A 19,632-nucleotide genomic window follows, 5' to 3' on the forward strand; every position below is an offset into this window, starting at 1 on the left:
AAGATGAATTGTGCGTCATCAAACCAGACTGCAGTTTGAGGAAGCAGTTCTTCTTGATTGTTCCCTCTTCATTGTTCCCTCTTCTACATACAGTTTCCCAGGCTCGAAGATAGGCATCACACCCCAGACCATGACTGAAGTAGGATGCTTCACGGTTTGTTGGAGGCATTCCAACTTGAATTCCTCCCCAGGTCAACGTCACACATATTGTGAACATTCATCAGACACGAAGACACATAATTCATCACTGAAACACACTATTCTCCAATCATCAGCAGTCCAATGTTCTAGGCCTCGTACCCATTCGAAGCGCTTCTTTGCTATGCTTGGGGTAGTTTTTGCTTTCATTCTTGGCCTGAGTGCTTTTATTCCCTCAGCATAAAGAATTCTTCGAACATTTTCAGGCGAAATGTCCACACCATACTCAGCCATTTTAATGCTTAAGTCTCTAGAAGTTGCGTTTCTGTTTCCCAGAGCCAGTCTTTTTAGTTTTCTGATGCCTCTTAGCGATAGCTTTGGTCTTTGCCCACACTTTCCAACCCTATTTTACTTATACATTTGCTTCAAGCTCATTGCAACGGTGATTTTACTAACAGATTTTTGCCCTTCCCCAACTCTACCAGCAATTTGTCGTTGTGTATATCCTCCTTCCGCCATAAGTGTTTTGATAACTTCCACTTTCCGCGGAGAAAGATCTCTGGCTTTTCCCATTCTGCCACGATTACATGACTTCACAGATTAAAAGATTAATTCACAAAACACGTCAATATTACTTGAAACGGACCCATTCGAATTGTTGAACGCTTTGAATGTCGTAACTGCTTAGGACTGCAACCACAATACTTCAAATTGTAACGCATTGATAGAAAAAACAATAGCTGTCTACAACTCAAATACTATTTTCAGAAATCCCTCCCATCCACCAATGCATCTGCTGCTCAACGGTGATATTACCACTGCAACTGTACAGTAAACAAATGAAGAATCCTATATTGGTGGTTTAACCATTAAATTACATGTTTTAGAACTCCGAAATTAGGACTGCAACATCAACTTTGCATTTTTCGAGCATGAGTCTAATAATTTGTATACGCCTGTAGGTTGCTAGATTATTCCTTGGAGACCTTGAAAGTACCCATAACATGCCTTCGGATATTAAACTTAAACATTGAAAAAATATTTGTCAGTTGATCTGGAAAATATATATATATTCAAAGACTGATTCAGGATTCTATAGTCCTGTAGATATGCCCATTTCCCTCTTTCTTGCCCAGAATAAAGATCTCAGGATCATCAGATATCTTAGCAGCACAAACGGTTACGACAACTTTGGGTAAAGGTAGGATAACCAACTGTCAACATTGATCCTACGTTGAAATTAGCAGTTTTGACCAGCATTACCTTTCCAATTCATTTTCCAACATGGATTCAACAAACATTACCTGTAATTTGTATTTTCCAACAGCTCTTCCTGTTGGTCTTGCGCGCGTCTTCCGTGCATGGGATCCCAGATTCGATTCCTGGTGGGAGAGCCTTGAAATTTGAACCCTCAAGATAGTTCGGATTCCACCTTAAACTGTAGTCGTATGCTGTAGCTCGGGACTTAAACTTTAACCAATCGAATTTCGAACCTTTTACCTATAGTGGTTGAATATACCTTATGGTTGAGGTAACTGGAATTGAGAATAATGGGCCAACATATTTTTCCTATTGCGAACTTCCAGCCATGTCGACACTTTGTCTATGTATGGCCAACTAAATGTGTCACTAGGATAACGAGAGAAATTGAAGCCGTGACTTCCATAACTAAACAAGTATAGCTGAAGAAATATTGAAAAAAATCGATAAAAACTTAATATTTTTTGGAAATGTGAACTTGGAAATCAGATTTTCTTCATACTTATATTTTGCTGAATAACAAATGTCACTAAGTATTAAAATAACGAGTATTACAAGTAATTTGTCTACAATAAAATAATGAAAAATACTGAACTTGTGTTATTGTGGAACTCATTAGTCTGTTATATTGGTTTTAGATACTATAACTCTGATTTGGAAATGGAATATACTGATGTTTAAGTAACAATGTCTGGAAATGAAACAATAAACAGTCACTGTGCATAAACACGGTCTCTATTTTCACAATAATGTAATACAACAAACAATACATTTAGTTTATTCATATCTTTCCTTTACTTAATTAAAATCCCATACTTCACTTCCTGATTCCTCAACCTGGGTGTCTGATCTTTACCGTACTGGTCCAGAAGTCTCTGAAAGTAAGATTGCTTTGCAGGTAAAATTGAGGACAGGTATTTTTCAATATCCCTGGCTCTACCAGCTTTCAGGGGAATTTCAGCTCTATATGCTCTCTCTGTCCAAGTTTTCCTCATCAACTTTTGCTCTTCCTGTCATCATGAATGTTTATGTAGCTAAGCCGCTTGATGTCTTGCTTGCAGTTATGGTCTTTGATCTGTATTTAATAATTTTATAAAATGTCACTTTCCATTTTTCCTGTTGTTTAGTAAGTGGAGACGGTTCTTTAATTTTAGAGAAACCAGCCTTGAAATCTTTAGTCATACCTTGTTCCACTTTAACCACATTAATATTTTTTGATGCATTTTATGATTTTTATCCAATCATGAGGTGTGTATATAACATCCTGCTTACGTTTAATTAGCTCAATGTGAACCAAGGCACGCTAAACTCGTGTCGGCTGTTTGCTTTCCAGAACAACACAGGTCCATGGACTTGTGTGATAATGAAACTCAACACGTCAGTAACATGTGGAAGATACGGGAACCTATGCTGTTTTGAATGGCCAATGATAGAGCTCAGTTTGATGATTACAATGATATATATATAACTCATGTAGTGGCAAAATGTGGGCTTGTGCTGTTATGGAATGCGCGGCTTCAATTTTATAAGTCTGATGTAATCGAACTTTCCTTAAATTCATCATTGATCATTTACAATTTACTGTAGCTACAGGACTGAATTTCATAGTCATCCAAACTTTTCAGAGAACAAGAGTTTCATGCATTTATTGGGTAACAAACAAGTTCACCAGTTCTGATGTAAGATACTCGAAACTTTATCGGCACAGAAAAGAACTTCATCATCCTGTATCAAGCCAAACCAGTTACCAGAAATTATGTATTAAGATGAAACACACCTCTCTACAAATCTTGAATTATCTAATCACATTTTCTAGACCTGTACACAGGGGCCGCGATGGCTCAGTGGTAGAGGGTTCACCTCTGGTGGTTGGGGTCCCTGTTCGATCCCAGCTCACGCCAAGTAAACTTCTTGGTGGACAAACACCGCGTGCGTGGGTTTCCTCGCGGTTCTCTCGTTTCCGCCCACTTTCTTCATTCCACTATTTCATTCATTTCTCATCATCGCCGTTTCCTTTAGCCTAACCGGCAATAACCCTGGAACGTAAAATTTAAAGATTTCATTTCTAGATCTACTCAATGGTCTCCTTCACTAGGATTCCATACGCCCTGCAAAAATTCCATCGTGTCCGACGTGTTTCGTTCCTCTTAGATGTTCACTCTTATTACCCATATGACATTTAGGGAACTGTAAGTATTATAAGGTTTTAACAAAGTTTATTTCATACAAATGTTTTTGTTTCATAGCTTAAGGGTCTTTTCCTTGTTTACAACTATTAATTTTAGTATAAGAATACGTCTTCTGATGAGTATATAAACATATCTTAAAAATACGTATCAGTGAAGTGAAGCCACTAATCGAAATACTTTAAAATTAAACTAGTTGACAGCATTGTGTATAATTCTGTATGGTTGACGTTATCTTCCATACAGTCGTATTTTGAAATAGGGACAAAGAAATAGTATTTTATATTAAACATTCATAATTGTCATTATGATGATTAATCAACACAATTTCACTAAATGTTTTTCTACTTGTTTCTAAGGTGAATGGTCACACAACTCAAGGGGAAAACATAGCAGATAATGGTGGTTTGAGAGAAGCTTTTAAAGCGTATCGAAAGTACTTAGAGAAACACGGACCAGAGCCAAGGTTACCTGGTTTGCCTTATACTCCAGAACAATTATTCTTTTTAGGATTTGGTATGGTAAGTTTGCCCATTGTCACAAATTCTATTATATTAATCAGATGGATTGTGTTTTTGTGTTGTTCTTCTCTACGGCTTCCTCTGATGACTGGAAGCCAGTTCAAACTGCATATTTTTTGTTTGCAATCTGTCCGATACTAAAAGTTCTTGTAGTATAATTACTTCAAATTATCTAAACAGGAAATTCAAAAGTGAATTTATCCATGATTTTTTTTTTTAATTATTGATTTCAATACAGTTTCCAGGGGGAATAAATTGTTCTTTGAATTATCCAATATTTCGAATTAACGAAGTTCGAATTAACGAGTGTCAGCTATATATTAAATTTTTCCTTTTCGTTTTGAGTTGAAATTGATTTTCATTATGTGTATGTCAAAAGCTACTGAGACTCTCTGGACAATTTATCCTTGTTTTCAATGTTATTATATATAAATTTTATTTTTTTTTCCAACGATATTAATGTTCTAATAAAATATGGATTCAAATAATCTTCAAGTATTGTAAATGAAATCTTTTAAGTTTTACGTCCCAGGGTTATGTCGGGTAGGCTAAAGGAGACGGTGATGAAGAGAAATGAATGGAATGGTGGAATTAAGAAAGTGGGAGAAAATGGGAGAACCCCTCGAAAACACACGCACACAGTATTTGTCCACCATAAAGTTAACTTGGTGAGAGCTGGGAAATCTTCAAGTATTGCATTGGTGTGAATGTGGTGAAAGTAATAACATAAATTTAAATTATTTTTTATATTAAAAACTTTCTTTTGTAATTTAACATTGCATCTTTTATTATATTTCTTGCTTCCTGCGGTAGTTCCCTTAGTTTGTCACTAGCTTCATCAAGAGAACTTATTGTTCAGCTTTCATGAAGTAATATTTGTGTAAGATCTTTATGTATAACAATTTTATTTTGTTTTAGTTAGATCACAACGATATTATCGCTTGTTATGTACATAGTTTCTATATTATAGTTACATTATATTATATACGAGGGTCATTTAACTCGAAGTGGCAACATAGCTATGAAATGGAATGTAGTAAATCACTCAACTCAAGAAGCTTACAGTCCTTCGATGTAGTCTCCTCCAGCCTGTTGAATCCTTCGCCAGATGTCTGGTAACCATTGAATACCTATCAAAGCCCCACTTTGTGATAGAGTGTTGACAGTGCGCCTTAAGGCACGAACAATGCTGGGAATGCCTCTGAAATGTTTATCCCTGAAAGGTTATTTCATTTTTGGAAAAGATCAAAATTGCAGAGGCTCATATCCGGGGAGTATGGTGGGTGCTCCAGTACCTCCCAACCCCATCGTCGTAACAGAGTCTGTACTGGATTCGCGGTATGGAATCTGGCATTGTCGTGTATGAGAATTGGTCCAGACTCCAGGAGGTGTGGACATTTGCGCCGAATGCTGGTCACAAATGGTCACTGAGGTATAAAACATAGTATGCAGCATTGACAGTAACGCCCGGTGGAACTTGGTGTCACAGGATAATGCCTTCGTGGTCATATGACATTACCATCACCTTCACGTTTGCTGGCTCTTGTCTAAGCTTGATCGGTAGTGGAGATTCTGGGTGGCACCATTCACTCAACTGACGTTTCAATTCAGGCTCGTAGGACCTTCCCCACATTTCGTTACTTGCAATAATGCGGTGCAAGAAATCATCACCTTCCTCATTGTAACGTTGAAGGTGTTGGCACCCACATTCCCACATATGCCACTTTTGAACCTCGATCAGAGCATAGGGTACCCATCTGGCTACAATTTTCCACATGCCAAAACCTTGTGTTAGCATGTTAGGAACACTGTTCCAGAAGAAATGTTCAGCTTCTGCGCCAATTCACTACAAGTCTAGCGCCAATCACCGTCAAGTAGTGTCCGTAGTCTTGCAAGATGAATTTCGTCCGTAGCCGTTCGCATATGCCCTCCACCGTGCATTTTGTCTGTTGACTATCGTCCCGCCTGAAATGCTACAACCTATCTCGCCACTGTCAGATACGGTAGAGCAGCTTCACCACAGGTCTCTACTTATCCTCTGTGAATCTTCCTAGCATTTTGTCCTCGTGCCACCTGGAATTTCATAAACACACGCTGTTCTGCACGTGTGAACATTGCGCTAGGGCGGTATTTCACACAACAATCACTTTAACAATATCTACTCGCCACACACACCGTAATATGGGACAGCAGCAGCATTGAGCTGACTCGTACATATTCACGGAATACACATCATTCGTCATTTGTATACTGCCCACACGACACTCGAATCGTAGTAGTGTTGCCAGTTCGAGTTAAATTACCCTCGTATATTGACGTAACCTAAATAAAACAAAAAATATACATATAAGATTTTATACAAAGATTACTTTATAAGAGCTGAACATAAAGTTGGAAAATCGCAGGATATTTTGAATTCAATAATAAGTAATGTATTTTACACGTATCTTCTACTTATGCTATCTTATATCTATCCTTATTTACTACTCTAAAAAGTTATTTTGGTACTAATTTAATATCAGGGAGCCAATTTGTTTCTTTCTTTTAACATTGATGGAAAATTGGTTTCGTATTGTTGTATGTTTTGCGAACTTACTTAAAAAGGTGTAGAAGGGAAAATTTGGTAAAAAATAACTTAATTGGATTCGGTCAAGTAAGGTTTCATTCGTCTCGCTATACTTAATTAATTCTTATTTCAGTTATTACTGAACTCAAATTTATGCACACGTAAAAGGATATCTTTTATTATCTAACATCTATTGCGGAAAGAATAACTACTTTTATTTTTTTAAATTTACACTTGTGTATAAAGATTCCTGTCTAAACTTTTCATCATCCATCTAAAATATACTGTGATGCTTTTTGCGCAGAAATAAACAGCTCTCACATCTATTAACATCGGGGCATTGTTTACATGCTGGAAATAGTTGGTGTGATTTATTGCTTATTTGTAACGAAAACTATATATCCGAACATCTTTACAAATATTTTTAGTTATTATGTTCTCCTCAATTGTTCACAAAAGCTTTAATCCATTTTTTTAAACTTAAAATTACATTTTTTTTTGGTTCCCTGATCTTGAATGCATTTTTATTTTTAACTGATTTGTTGTTGTTTTTCATCTATGATAGCTAATAATCTTCTTACATATTCTGTTAGGTTTGGTGTGAGGCGAACACAAAGGAATCATTATTGCAGGAAGTGTTATCAGATCCTCACAGTCCTCATCAATTTCGCGTGTGGGGAACAGTATCAAATTCCGAGGAGTTTGCAAGAGCGTGGAATTGTCCACTGTACTCAAACATGAATCCTCCAGACAAATGTGTAATTTGGTAGCAATTTCTTGTGTTATGTACATACATGCATAAAATTAAGATCAATCTTATTTTTGAGATCCTATCTACTATTTAGTGAAACTTAACAGTAAAGAGTTCGAAGATAATGGACACAGAACGTAAGAGTTTCTAGTCTAATAAACAAATAGTTATATTAGGCAATCAAGTACAGCTAGAGATTATTATATTTAAAAAAAAATGTTCCAAGATTCCCTTCGTCTTTCAAAAAATTCAAACCTATTGGCAGATTTCAAAGAAGAAACAATAATATTCAATTAATATAGTAAGATATGTTCCCTTATAGTTTAAAACATTTTTGGAATGTTTCTTTAAAACCTGCAATATTCCTGAGTAATGTACAAGTACTGCTTCATGCCTTCATATTTGTATATGTAGTAGTGGAAACACATATAGTATATCATTCACAAGGTATATAATGTCGGTAAAATTATTACTTCCAAAAAAAGATATAATTTCAAAATAAGATTAAATTAATATTCCCTCTATTAAATAAAGTGATTTATACAAAAAAAATGTTTAAAATATAATATGAATTTATAATAAGCTAGTAATATCTTTTAGATTAATATCTGGAACATAAGAAGTTAATGTATTCTTTTCCTTTTTTGTATTGTCTTGTTTACGGTAAAACAATCAAACAAATTGAGCGTACGAAAAGACATAATTCTTTCGATTTTCCTCTCCGATTTGTTTTGTTTAATTTCTATTGCTTTCAGAAACAAATCGGAACTGAAAAAATCCAAAAGTATTCTATTTTCTATGTTAAATATCTCCATAAGATTCTTTTTCAATATATAAACTATGTGTTATCTAAAACATCATCATTATTTTTATATTATTGTTAACAATTGTTAATACAATGGAATCATTTCATACTTAACTACAAGTATAAATATATTTTTGCATTTGTGTATATATTATGGTTCAGTTAACCCTTTGATGTACAAGGGGCACATTTGTACTTTTTATATTTTGTCTTTTTTTTTCTCTAAGTTCAGTATTACCGTTAAGGTACATCGGGACATATATGTCTCAAAATTGAATGTCATATTTCAGTGAAAATAAAAAAAAATTGTCAATTTCCAAATTCAACAAATCTGATCTTTTATGGTCTTATATTTATTGATAATTCTAGAAAAAGCTTGCTTCCAATTATTCATTTTCTTTTGTACCTGGAAAGTTTAATTAATAACATTCCATCTTTAGTAGATGAAGTGTTGTCAACAATTCAATACGAAATGTTAGATTATTAATTAAAGTATAACATGTCCAAACGGAGCATATATATACGTAAGTATATATATTTGTACCTAGGTAGTTAAATTAAAATATATGTATCTAATTATAGTTATAATGAAAATGGAACTATTTTTATATAAGAAGAGTGAATAATAAAATATTTTCAATACATATACATATATTGTGTTTCTTTTCATACCATCGTTAACCCATCAAAATAATGGCCCATGTCAAGAAACGTTTATTAGATATGTTTAACAAAGGTATAAAGAGGTACATTCAACTATATCTTAATTCTTAATTCTAACCTTCAATGACGAGAGACGTCGCGTCACTTTTTTGTATCTTGCATATATATACTGTATTATATATTATACAGCAAATCTTCATTAAAATAGATAGCGTAAATAGCTGTTATATTGTATACTACTGAGAAATTTGGTCTGTACTACTACTTTCTGTTGTGGTTGCACAACCCAGTCACTACATTACAAAATATCTCTGACGGTATAGTTTAAGTGGTATTTTTTCTTTTTCTTTCTTTTTTTTTCATTTTCTGTCTCCACTTCCCCCTTCCTTTGCCATTTCATATGATCTTATTAAATAACAGACTCAATTGCCTTTTTTGACCTTTGTTCTTTCTCTACTAACTTTTTTCTTTTTGCACAATTCTATCCTCTTCTCTGTTTATAATTTAGCCTAATTAGGGTGAGGTTAGGTTTAATTTATTATTCTCTTCTTTTTTAGCATAAGACGTAAAATATTACGTCATGCCCTTTATTTCTTTATACAAAATGCATAGAGACACAAGAACACCACCTGAAAAGATACACAAGCTGAAAAGATAAAATGATTAATAAAAGGAACTAAAAATAAGTTTGTTTCGGTCATTCTCACCTTGACATTGATGCATTCTGTTTGTTTCCTCGCCTGTGTGTTTCAAAAGTTATCTTATTTTTATCTCTTATTTTCTGTTTCGTTTCAAATTTAATCAAAACTTGTTGTTTCCCCTTGACAACTTTATACTAAATAACACTAAGCACAACATTACACTAAAACACTAAACGTAAAGATTCATGGCTCTCAGTATTTCTTATCAGATTTCAATTCATAAGTACTCGTTCTATTTTATTTAAGCTTAAGTTATAAACCAGTTGAGAATGCTCCAAGAGCACTGCCAGAACGAACTTAAAAAGGGTGGAGAGATGGAGCGGGAAGGATAACTATCATTGTTCCTACATGTAAAAATAAATCTTTTTATCCGTACCTTCTTCTCTTTCTCGTAAAGATTCCCAAAATATCGTATTTCTATGACTTACGGTTTCCGAGATGTGGTTCCTTAAATCTCCCGAAATCGGCCATTTTTGGGCCAATATCTCGGAAACGGTAAGAGTGACGCGAAAATCCTAGTACTTTTTCAGATAGTTTTTGATGCTCTATCGAATGGAGGACTCAAAATTGAAAAAAATCGCAAATAACACACACACACACACAGACATAGAGAATTCAGTAACGAACATTTTAAGTTCTGTCTATTTTTCTTCATTTCTAGTCTTTCTTTCCATAATTTTCTTAAAATACACTATTTTGCTACTACATTGAGTTTTTCAAATTTTTGTAACCTGAACGATTGAGGACTGACTTCAAGACTGATAAAATGTATGACTGTTTAAGAAGTGAGCTGGTGGTTAACGCATTGGCATAGGAAGCCAAAGAACCGGGTTTGATTCTCGATTGGTTTTTATATCAAAGAATTCTTGTAGAGGAATCGGTGTAATATAAAATGGTTTATTTCCTCTTTTTATGATATACACAAGTTGAGTCTCTCAAAACAAATAAGAAAAGAAAAGAAATAAACAAGATGTGGACACGAAGTCAATTCTTCGAAACAAGCAAAGAAAGAAAAATAAGCGAGTTTTTTTTAAACTAGAACTGGCATTACTGTGTCTCTTACTGTGACTGAGACTGGTAACCATGTTTTCGTACGTGTTTTGTTTGAGTTGTTTACTAAGTTGTCCCGAGTAGTACAGATGTTAAGATTAATCGTAAGTTAACAAAGGAACAACTTTTCTCGTGCTACAAGCTTGGTGGAAATACCACAAAAATATAAATGTGGTAACACCAGACTTCAGAAAATTTCCCGGTGTGGAACTAACATAATTTCAAGCCATTGGAAACTTGAACCAACGATTCTAGGCTACAGGTTTTGTGTATGATCTACCGCGGAGCGGACGACCATGAAGTGTACGAACTGAAAGAATGTTGCTCAGATTTATGTATCTAGTCTACCAGAAGGCGCGCACGTGATATAGGAATGACACGAACCTCTTTTAGGAACATGTTAAAGGATTTGAAGATGATACCTTACCAGACAAAGCTTCTGCACACGTTATACGAATGTTATTTGGACCGGCGTGTTGAGTTCTGTGAGTCGTTTCTCATTCGAAATTAAGTTGGCAGAGGCTTCTGGACAGAAGAAGTCAAAATGAATGGTGCCCTAAACAGTAACAACTGTGTTTATCAGAATGATAGCAATTCACACAAAATTATGACAGAAGAGTTAAACATTTCTGGTTTGGTATTTTAAGTGGTGATGTAATAAGATAATTCTTTTTCGAAGGCCAATTACCAGTGACACATCCCTTCAGATGCTACAAAAAGTTGTCATTCCAGAACTTGAAAATAATCCTCGTTACGAAAATGTTTAGTTCACGTAACAACACGATGGAGTACCCCTTCACTTGGGTGTTGTGAGGGATTTCTTGGATCAACATTTCGATGAATGTTTTGGTCATCATACAACAAATTGGACACCCCTTTCATGTGACCTCATATAGTGCGACTTCTCCATGTGTGGGGTAGTGTCAAAAATATTGCAACCGCAAGATTGGGATTTCTTGAAACAACTAATCGAACAACCAATCGAGATATTTAGTGTCAATCTTTGGTTGTGTCATGATATTTATAAATAGTGTTGAAGAGATTTATCTTGTGCACTGAACATGGAGGGAGACAGTTTGGACAGTATTTGTAAATACAATGAAGATTGTCAAGTCACTAGCTTCTTTCATTTTACTTTTTCACATATTGGAGAAAGCGACTTTGTGCCCTGTCTGTATAGTACACATGAACAAATTTGTTAAATATGTATTTATCTATCAAACTCCTAACAATGCGAGACCATTTTTCCTAGAGCAATTAACAATCAACAAGAACAAGACCAGTAAGGGAAAGGATGTCATTCAGGTCTTATGATTAAAGGTAACATCCTGGTATTTATTTGGTAGAGCTCCTAGGAACTGAGATAGGAGTGTCAGGGGCGGATCTAGAAAATAACAACTGGGGGGCCAGCCAGAACCCAAACTATGATAAGTATATCATGAGTTTACTATGAACTTCCAAAAATACATAAATATTAACCTCAATTATATTTGCCACTCAAGAAACTGAGTGTCTAAGACTCCCCGGCCCTGGGCTAGATCCGCCACTGAGGAGTGTATTGGAAAATCTCAGACATAATAGCTGCTCACGGAATTTGAATTTGGAAATTTCTGATTGGAACGCAAGAGCGCTAATCACTTGCCTGCGTTCGCTCAGTTCTGTAAAAAAACATAAAGAAACAAACAAACAAACAAACAAAAACACTAGTGACTATCACTACTTAATAGAAGGCAGAAGTAAGAATTAGATGGTTTGAAAAGACTTTCAAGCTAGTGTTCAAATTACAAACTATTCTCAATTTCCATGGAAATACAGATCAGATAATATGTCGAACTTATTCAGTGATAGAAGTGAAAATTAAAAATCTCGCTTAAAGAAAAGGAAAAAAGAAAGAGAAAGAGAAAACCGCATAATATTACATGACATATGAATATCAGTGGCTACAGATAACGAAAGAAACATAATGAACTTATTAAACAGTGAACATATTAACAATTTCATAATGTGCATCTTAGGAAGCTCAATAATAATAATAATAATAATAATAATAATAATAATAATAATAATAATAATAATAATAATAATAATAATAATAATAATAATAATAATAATAATAATAAATAATAATAATAATTGGCCAGATTTACTTGTACTAAAAACTTGAAAATATGCAGTAAAAGGTTTGACAATACTCATCATAAATAAAATAATATGCACTTCAGGAACAGATTATTTTTCTTTTTAGATTCACTTATTTTCAATATTTACTGTGTGCAGAATAAATTTCAACAGTACACTAATAGAAATCAAATTTTGTCTATTGTCTGTTAAAATAAGTTCATAGACTGAAAGTGACCTTTCAACATCAACTGCAATGGTTGGACAATATTTGGTACAGAAAGTTCGGAACGTTCATCTAGTAAAGATTTAGTGATCCTAGACATATTCTAGTCGATTGACTCGATTATTCCTGATCCTGGGTTTGAGCTAACATCTTATCCAACTTCCCTTTAACCTTTTATTTATTTATTCATTTATTTATTTTATTTATTTATTTATTTAATTTGTTTTGTTTTGTTTAATTTAGTTTTGCCTAAAACAGAGCTTAAAGAAACTGTTTTCTTAACAAGTTCGAATAACCTGTAGATGATGGATACACCTTTAGTTTCCAGATTCAAAATTGTTTCGCAAGTGTCTAAAAATGAACATAAATACGATTAATATCTTGAAGACAGTATTATCTTCTAATGACAGAAATGAACTTTCTAGAGGATTCGAAAAATACTTTCTAATGTCCAATATACATGAAACTATCGATTAAGTACGTTAGAAATATTGAAATGATTTGTAAACTCAAATATATGCAGAACTATGCGCATACCCTTAGAATATGCAGTAATTTTATTACGGTATCCGGGCTGGATCCGTGTACCTTCCCGATTGGGATTTTTGTCCCTGTGAAGGGCTTAGCCATTCTATTACGGTACAGATGCCCGGTACGCACCATCCTTAACCGGCCACCGCAGAGAACTCTCTACTCTTTGCCCCCGAATAATATAGCTTTGCACTATTTTATTTAGGGGTTCAGAAAGTTCGTCCCCGCGACAATCGTTCAAGGAAGGCACGACACACCTTACCGTAATGGTCCAGATTCGGACGGAATCACCTGGGAGGAGACCTAAGGCGCGTTATAGAAAATAGATGAGAGCATCACCTACTTTCACGGATTAATCACAAGTAATTCAACAACCACGTTCTCGTCTCGTCATGCAATCTGTAAAAAGAAAGAACTGACAAAACTACATATTATAGTGCCGTTTATTAGAAATGAATAAACGTACCTGTGACAAATAAGTTTTTTACATTATGTTGCCCCGATTACGTAGCGAATTCGTAAATATGCTTTAAATTACTCACTAGAACAGTTTTAGTTCGCCATGGTGTGCCTATATTCGTGATCACGTTTTCAGTAGAAACACTATATATCCGACGAATCTGCTCGTAGAAATTGTCCTTTCTTCCAATTCAAAGAATTTAATAAACAGTCTTTCCAGGCAAACGTGATGACAGCATTATGTTGCGATTTCTGTTGAAGAACTGACTTGTTCTGACATTTTTCGTGTTAGTCGGTGATCAAGAGTCCATTACCTTCGAGTGCACCTAGCCAAGTCCTTTGTTTCACTCGTAATCTCGATCACGCCCCCTTGTCGTTATAAAGTATTACTTGGGGCTGATTTACTTTAACAACGACTTGCACAACACTTACGAAAAATACTAGTTTCTGCATTATTATTCTTACAGATCATTTATGGAGCTTCAAAGACAGCTCTAGTTTTTCTAAAACATAACATAATTTAAATCATTAAAATGCATTCTGACGTCGAGATAAAACTATGATCAGCGAAACTTGCTGAATCATACTTCACACACACACTAATACCAAAACCAACTATTGTGTTTCAAAACTCTCCATTCTTTTCTTTTCCTTTTCTTCTACTCTGTCTTTTAGCACCACCAGGAGGCAGCACAATCAATGAGAAGCATATACCACACAAAACGTACAAATTCAGATGAATGTCACATAATGCACTAACGCAGAATTTGCGTTTAAGCGAAAAATATATTAAGCAAAAATTTCGCACAGTTACAATTTTCAAAATATGCATTTGTATGTATGCATATGTATTTTAAAAATTCCTCGCCCTAGTAATAATAATAAAAGCCAGGAATTTCAATTAAGTAAGCTGTCAATACGTATCTCTTAGTATTTACATTCATTAATATACTTAAAATTAATGAGGAGGTGTTAACATCACTATAACTAAGTTTAAATAAAACTAATCTAAAGCATTCTATTTTTCAATTGACTAAATTATTTAACTGACTATCTTTGTTTGGATCGATAGAAGAGTGAAAACTTAGGTTACAGAAGATTCGATCCCAGTTCGCGCCAGGTAGGCATTGTGGTGGACTTCCTGATGTGAAGAATATTATCGCATTTAATTTTTTTTTTTTTTTTTTTTTGCCATATTGAGACTACTAAGTTCGCTTGAATTAAAGTTTTCTGAAAATAATGCTGTTCCATTTTCAGCAAATTATTTGCATCAAGTAATTTTAAAACAAACATAAGCTGAAGAATATCATCACAAAATGGGAGTTCTCCAATGTTGATATACTAATTGAAAATTTGGATGTAGAAACGAAGTTTGGTATAAATACTGGATGGATAAATACATGTGAGCCTGATTATGATATTGCTATGTTTCTCACAATTCATTTCCTGCATTCCATTCAACTATAATAAATTTGTTGTCTATTTCTCCTACAACATGCACAGAGGAAAGGTCCTTCAGCATGAGTAGGAGGATGAAGAAAATAAAGGCATGATTTCGCTTGAATAATGTGTGAAAAAAGATTAAGTAGCTTGTGCATGCTAAGTGTTCACAGAGAAAAGATGAATGGATCTGTGCAAGAAAGTGTGGGTAAGAAAAGGTAAATTCTCGACTTCTGTTCAAACAAAACTGAAAATAATTTTTAACAATTAAAGAAAAAAAAAAGACAATTACGTGATCTGTTGATTTTCTCATTTGTACATTTGTGTCATTGTGTATTTGTACATTACATTTTATTATGGTTATTTCAAAAACAGCAAGGTAGCTCTGTGGTAGAGCGCTTACCTCTGGTGTTTGGGGTGTCTGGTTCGATTCCCGGCCAAGTTAAGTTTGTTGTGTCCGTCCGTTTGCTCGGGCTACTCCTGTTTCCTCCCATATTTTCATTCCACCAATTCTTCCATTATTGATGTTCTTTAATCATCGTCTCCGTTAGACTGAAGGGCATACACCTGGAACATTAAACGGAAAGGTTTCATTTCATTTCATTAGCAACTTTTGTTTGTGATAAATCCATGTTCAACTTTTATGTATGTGTATTTGAATAAAATAATATAAATTAACTTCTACCATTGTGATATTTAAAACGATAGTTCTGCAAATAGAGCACCTGCCGATTGCCTCCCCCCTCCCCCCTCCCCCATGGAATCAATCTATGGACGCAATTGGACAGGTGGCCAATTTTCAGAGTAATAAGAGAACGCCTTACGAGAAAATGCACGTTTCATAAAAATGAGACCAAATAAACGTATGGCCATGTAAACAGGTTTTACTGTATTAATAGTTTACGACTTGAGGTCAAGACCCAAGATATGTAATCAACTTATACAGTAATAAGAAAACATGCCTTATAGGAAAATGCAGGTTGCATAAACATGAAATCAAGTTAGGCAGATGGCCAAGTTAACAGGTTTCATTGTATTAGTAGTTCACGACTTCAGAAATGTTCTTTATAAGTTGCATCTTATATAATTCTCTTTCTGTATTATACATAGATATATATATGTTTCAACAATTACCACTACTAGTCAATTTACAAGGATAACTTATCACCAATGTAACATACAAAAATACTTTTTCCTTTGTTGAACAATTAAGAAAGTCGTGCTTTTGAGATCGCAAGAGGAAGCATAATGTGTTGTTTTCTTTGATTTTTTCAAAAAGGTATTATTACTATCTATGTACTGAAAATGAAAATTTCTTAATTATACTGTAGTGCGAAAATTAGAAATTTACTAATAGATTTAAGTGTAACTAAGTAGTAAAAATCTCTAAGGAATTTAGTTTCATAATGTTTCTAAATTCTAAGCTGTTGCTATAGTTTCTACATGTTGAAAGCTATCAATAGTTACAGTTTAACACGGTTCCACTTCTAGAATAATATACACGCACAGGATGTTTGGAAATAACATCTACAAACTTTGACACATTTTAGTTTACATTAAAACATGAATATAGATATAGAGCAACATGATTACACAAAAGTGTCACTTCGGAGCTGTCGCTCGCAGAATACATACACTTCTTGCCAGTGGCATACGCAGGGGAAGGGAAGGGGGTTTGGGCTTACATCTTAATATGAAAAATATTTATTTTTGCATTATATCTTGCTTAAAGGTTGGTGTTAAAACCCCTTGCGTACACTATTTCTTACATAGGTAGCACCAGGATCATCTCGTCAATTTGCGGGGCTTGGGGTGAAAGTAAAAAAAATGAAATGAAATATTTAAGTCTTACGTCCGGTTATGCCGGTTAGGCTAAAGGAGACGGTGATTATGAGAAATGAATGGAATGGTGGAATGAAGAAAGTAGCAGGAAACGGGAGAACCCCGAGAAAACCCACGAGCACGGTGTTTGTCCACCACAAAGTCCACACGGCGCGAGCTGGGATCGAACCAGGGACCCCAAGGTGAACGCTCTACCACTGAGCCACCGCGCCCCAACAGGGGGGTGAAAGTAAATTGCAAGGCCAATGATGTAGGTGAAAATTCCATATCTAACATGAATAGAGCGCCTGTACCAACTTTGATTTTATATATCAATAATAGTGTTATTCACTAATAAATGTACTTTTCAAAATTAGTAATATACAGTCGTAAAAAATATACAAGGAACGTTCAATAAGTTATAATATTCTTATTAGTTGCAACATTATGATATTTTAAGTGAACATATTTTAATTCTTTGACAACTAAACCATGTCACTCAATGTAGCCTCCATCTCCTGTGACGCATCTCATCTAACGTTCTTTCCATGCCTTGAATACACTTTGGTACAATTCAGGTGGCAGACTTTTACACCATTGTTCGTACAAGAAACGAGAGCCTTGTCACTACCAAATACTTTTCCTCGCAGGTGGGTCTTCAGACGACCAAACAGAAAGAAACCTTAAGGAGGTAAGTCTGGGCTATAAGGAGATTGAGAGAAGACTTCCCATCCCATTTTCATGATATTTTGTTGTCATCATGGCTGTGTGAGGCTTGGTATAGTCATGATAGAAGTTGATGACCTTACCTTGGAGCTCCGGTTTATTGGTCTAGAGAGCACATCTTATCTTATACAGTAACAAGCAGTAACGTCCCTCATTAATTGTGGAGCTATATTCCAAGAAGTCTATGAAAATTACAGCGCACTGATCACAGAAAAAGAAGGCCATAAGTTTCTAGCCTGATCTGAAAGGTCTAGGTTTTTCAACCTTTGCAACAACCAACGTTGGATAATGGCGCGGTCCCATGTGTGATTCCTATAAACCGAAAGCAACTTGCTGTGAATTAATGTGGCTGATTCATCACCGGCTTTGAACAGGAATTCTATTACTGCCCATTATCGGGCCCTGACGTCTACTTCAGTGTCCATTGTATTGTACTTGTTACAATTGGAAACAACAATTATTACCATTTTGAACCTAAAGGAACAAAATATCTTCACCTAAAATTTCATCATAATATTGCAACTAATAAAAATATTATATCCATCTTTGCAAAACATATTGAACGCCCTTTGTATTACAAAATGATAGTTCATTTCTACATATTTTCAATCTCTAGGATGAATCAGAAATAGTAAAGTAGTAATTTTCGTGAAGGCTTTAACTCTTCTCCTATTGTGTGGGGTCTAAGGAGATTACCTCACTTACCCTCTATAGCACGGATCTGTGAAGTACTATAAATACATACATGCATTTTAATTCATTAGTGAATATAGTATAGCAAATTACTTATTACAAGTAGTCCCTAACACTCTCACCTTTGGTAAAAGCGGCCCCAAGTTCGATTTCCAGCGGGAACACTCAGTCGAAAAGATGTAACAGTTTTCTCAGACCATTCTGAATAAGGATTCTTCTGGGTTTTCCTCACTCACCCGGGCAAATGCCGGGATGGTACCTAACATAGAGGTTTCAGGCTGATTCGTTTCTTCCTCATTTCTTTCTTCCTTTTTTTCCTTCCCCTATTACAATAGTGTCCTTGCCGAGGGATGTCTTCCCCCATACGTGACGGACTTAAGGTCATAGATACCTATAGTACCTAGAAATATGTATAAATAATAAATAAAATTACTCATTGCAAAATAATGAACATAACACAAACGAAAGTAAATTATAAGCTATTTCACTAAACTCTCATCAGTCGAGAAGGAAAAAAAAAGTTGAAAACAAGCAGAGAAGTAAGTATGAAGAATCCAGTTAACCAACACATTGAATTCCTTAGACCCTGTATGATGCCTAACTGGACACTTCACTGCAATTTCGCCATCCTTTAATTTTAGTACTTACCCTCCTTATCTGATGAACCATTTAGCGAAAGTTCTTTTAGTTCACTTTTTTTGTAAAAGTATGCTACTCAGTGCATATACGCATACTTTATTCTAATTCTGCACACAAACACACACACACACACACAGCGTGTTCCAGCGTACCTGAAGCACATATTCCTGATAATCAAAATATTATGTAAACTTACCTTTCATTTTCCTGCAAGGTACATACTTACGAAGCTATGAGCGTGAGAAAATTTCGTGGGAGAAATAAAAGAAAAGAGAAAACTAACTGAAAGGACTAAAAGAATACCAACAAACTTCTTTATACATGGTTCCTCCATCAAA

The 19,632-nt window shown here is 34.8% G+C and overlaps 2 protein-coding genes across 2 annotated transcripts in view; both read left to right on the top strand.

Annotated features, from left to right (window-relative positions):
* LOC145670982 (neprilysin-1-like) overlaps positions 1–8,867 on the top strand; it is an 89,865-nt gene extending 80,998 nt beyond the window's left edge. The window contains exons 18-19 of the mRNA XM_081739610.1: positions 3,944–4,105; positions 7,265–8,867. Of these exons, the coding sequence (XP_081595736.1) occupies positions 3,944–4,105; positions 7,265–7,441 (339 nt within the window). The 3' untranslated portion in view covers positions 7,442–8,867. The remainder of the gene's footprint in view (positions 1–3,943; positions 4,106–7,264) is intronic.
* A 7,738-nt stretch (positions 8,868–16,605) lies between these two features.
* LOC145671839 (neprilysin-11-like) overlaps positions 16,606–19,632 on the top strand; it is a 77,473-nt gene continuing 74,446 nt past the window's right edge. The window contains exon 1 of the mRNA XM_081741065.1: positions 16,606–16,694. The gene's annotated coding sequence lies outside the window, so the exon portion shown is untranslated. The remainder of the gene's footprint in view (positions 16,695–19,632) is intronic.

Source organism: Thermobia domestica, chromosome 15 (genome assembly GCF_964235325.1).
Source record: "Thermobia domestica chromosome 15, izTheDome1.hap1.1, whole genome shotgun sequence".
NCBI lineage: Eukaryota > Metazoa > Arthropoda > Insecta > Zygentoma > Lepismatidae > Thermobia > Thermobia domestica.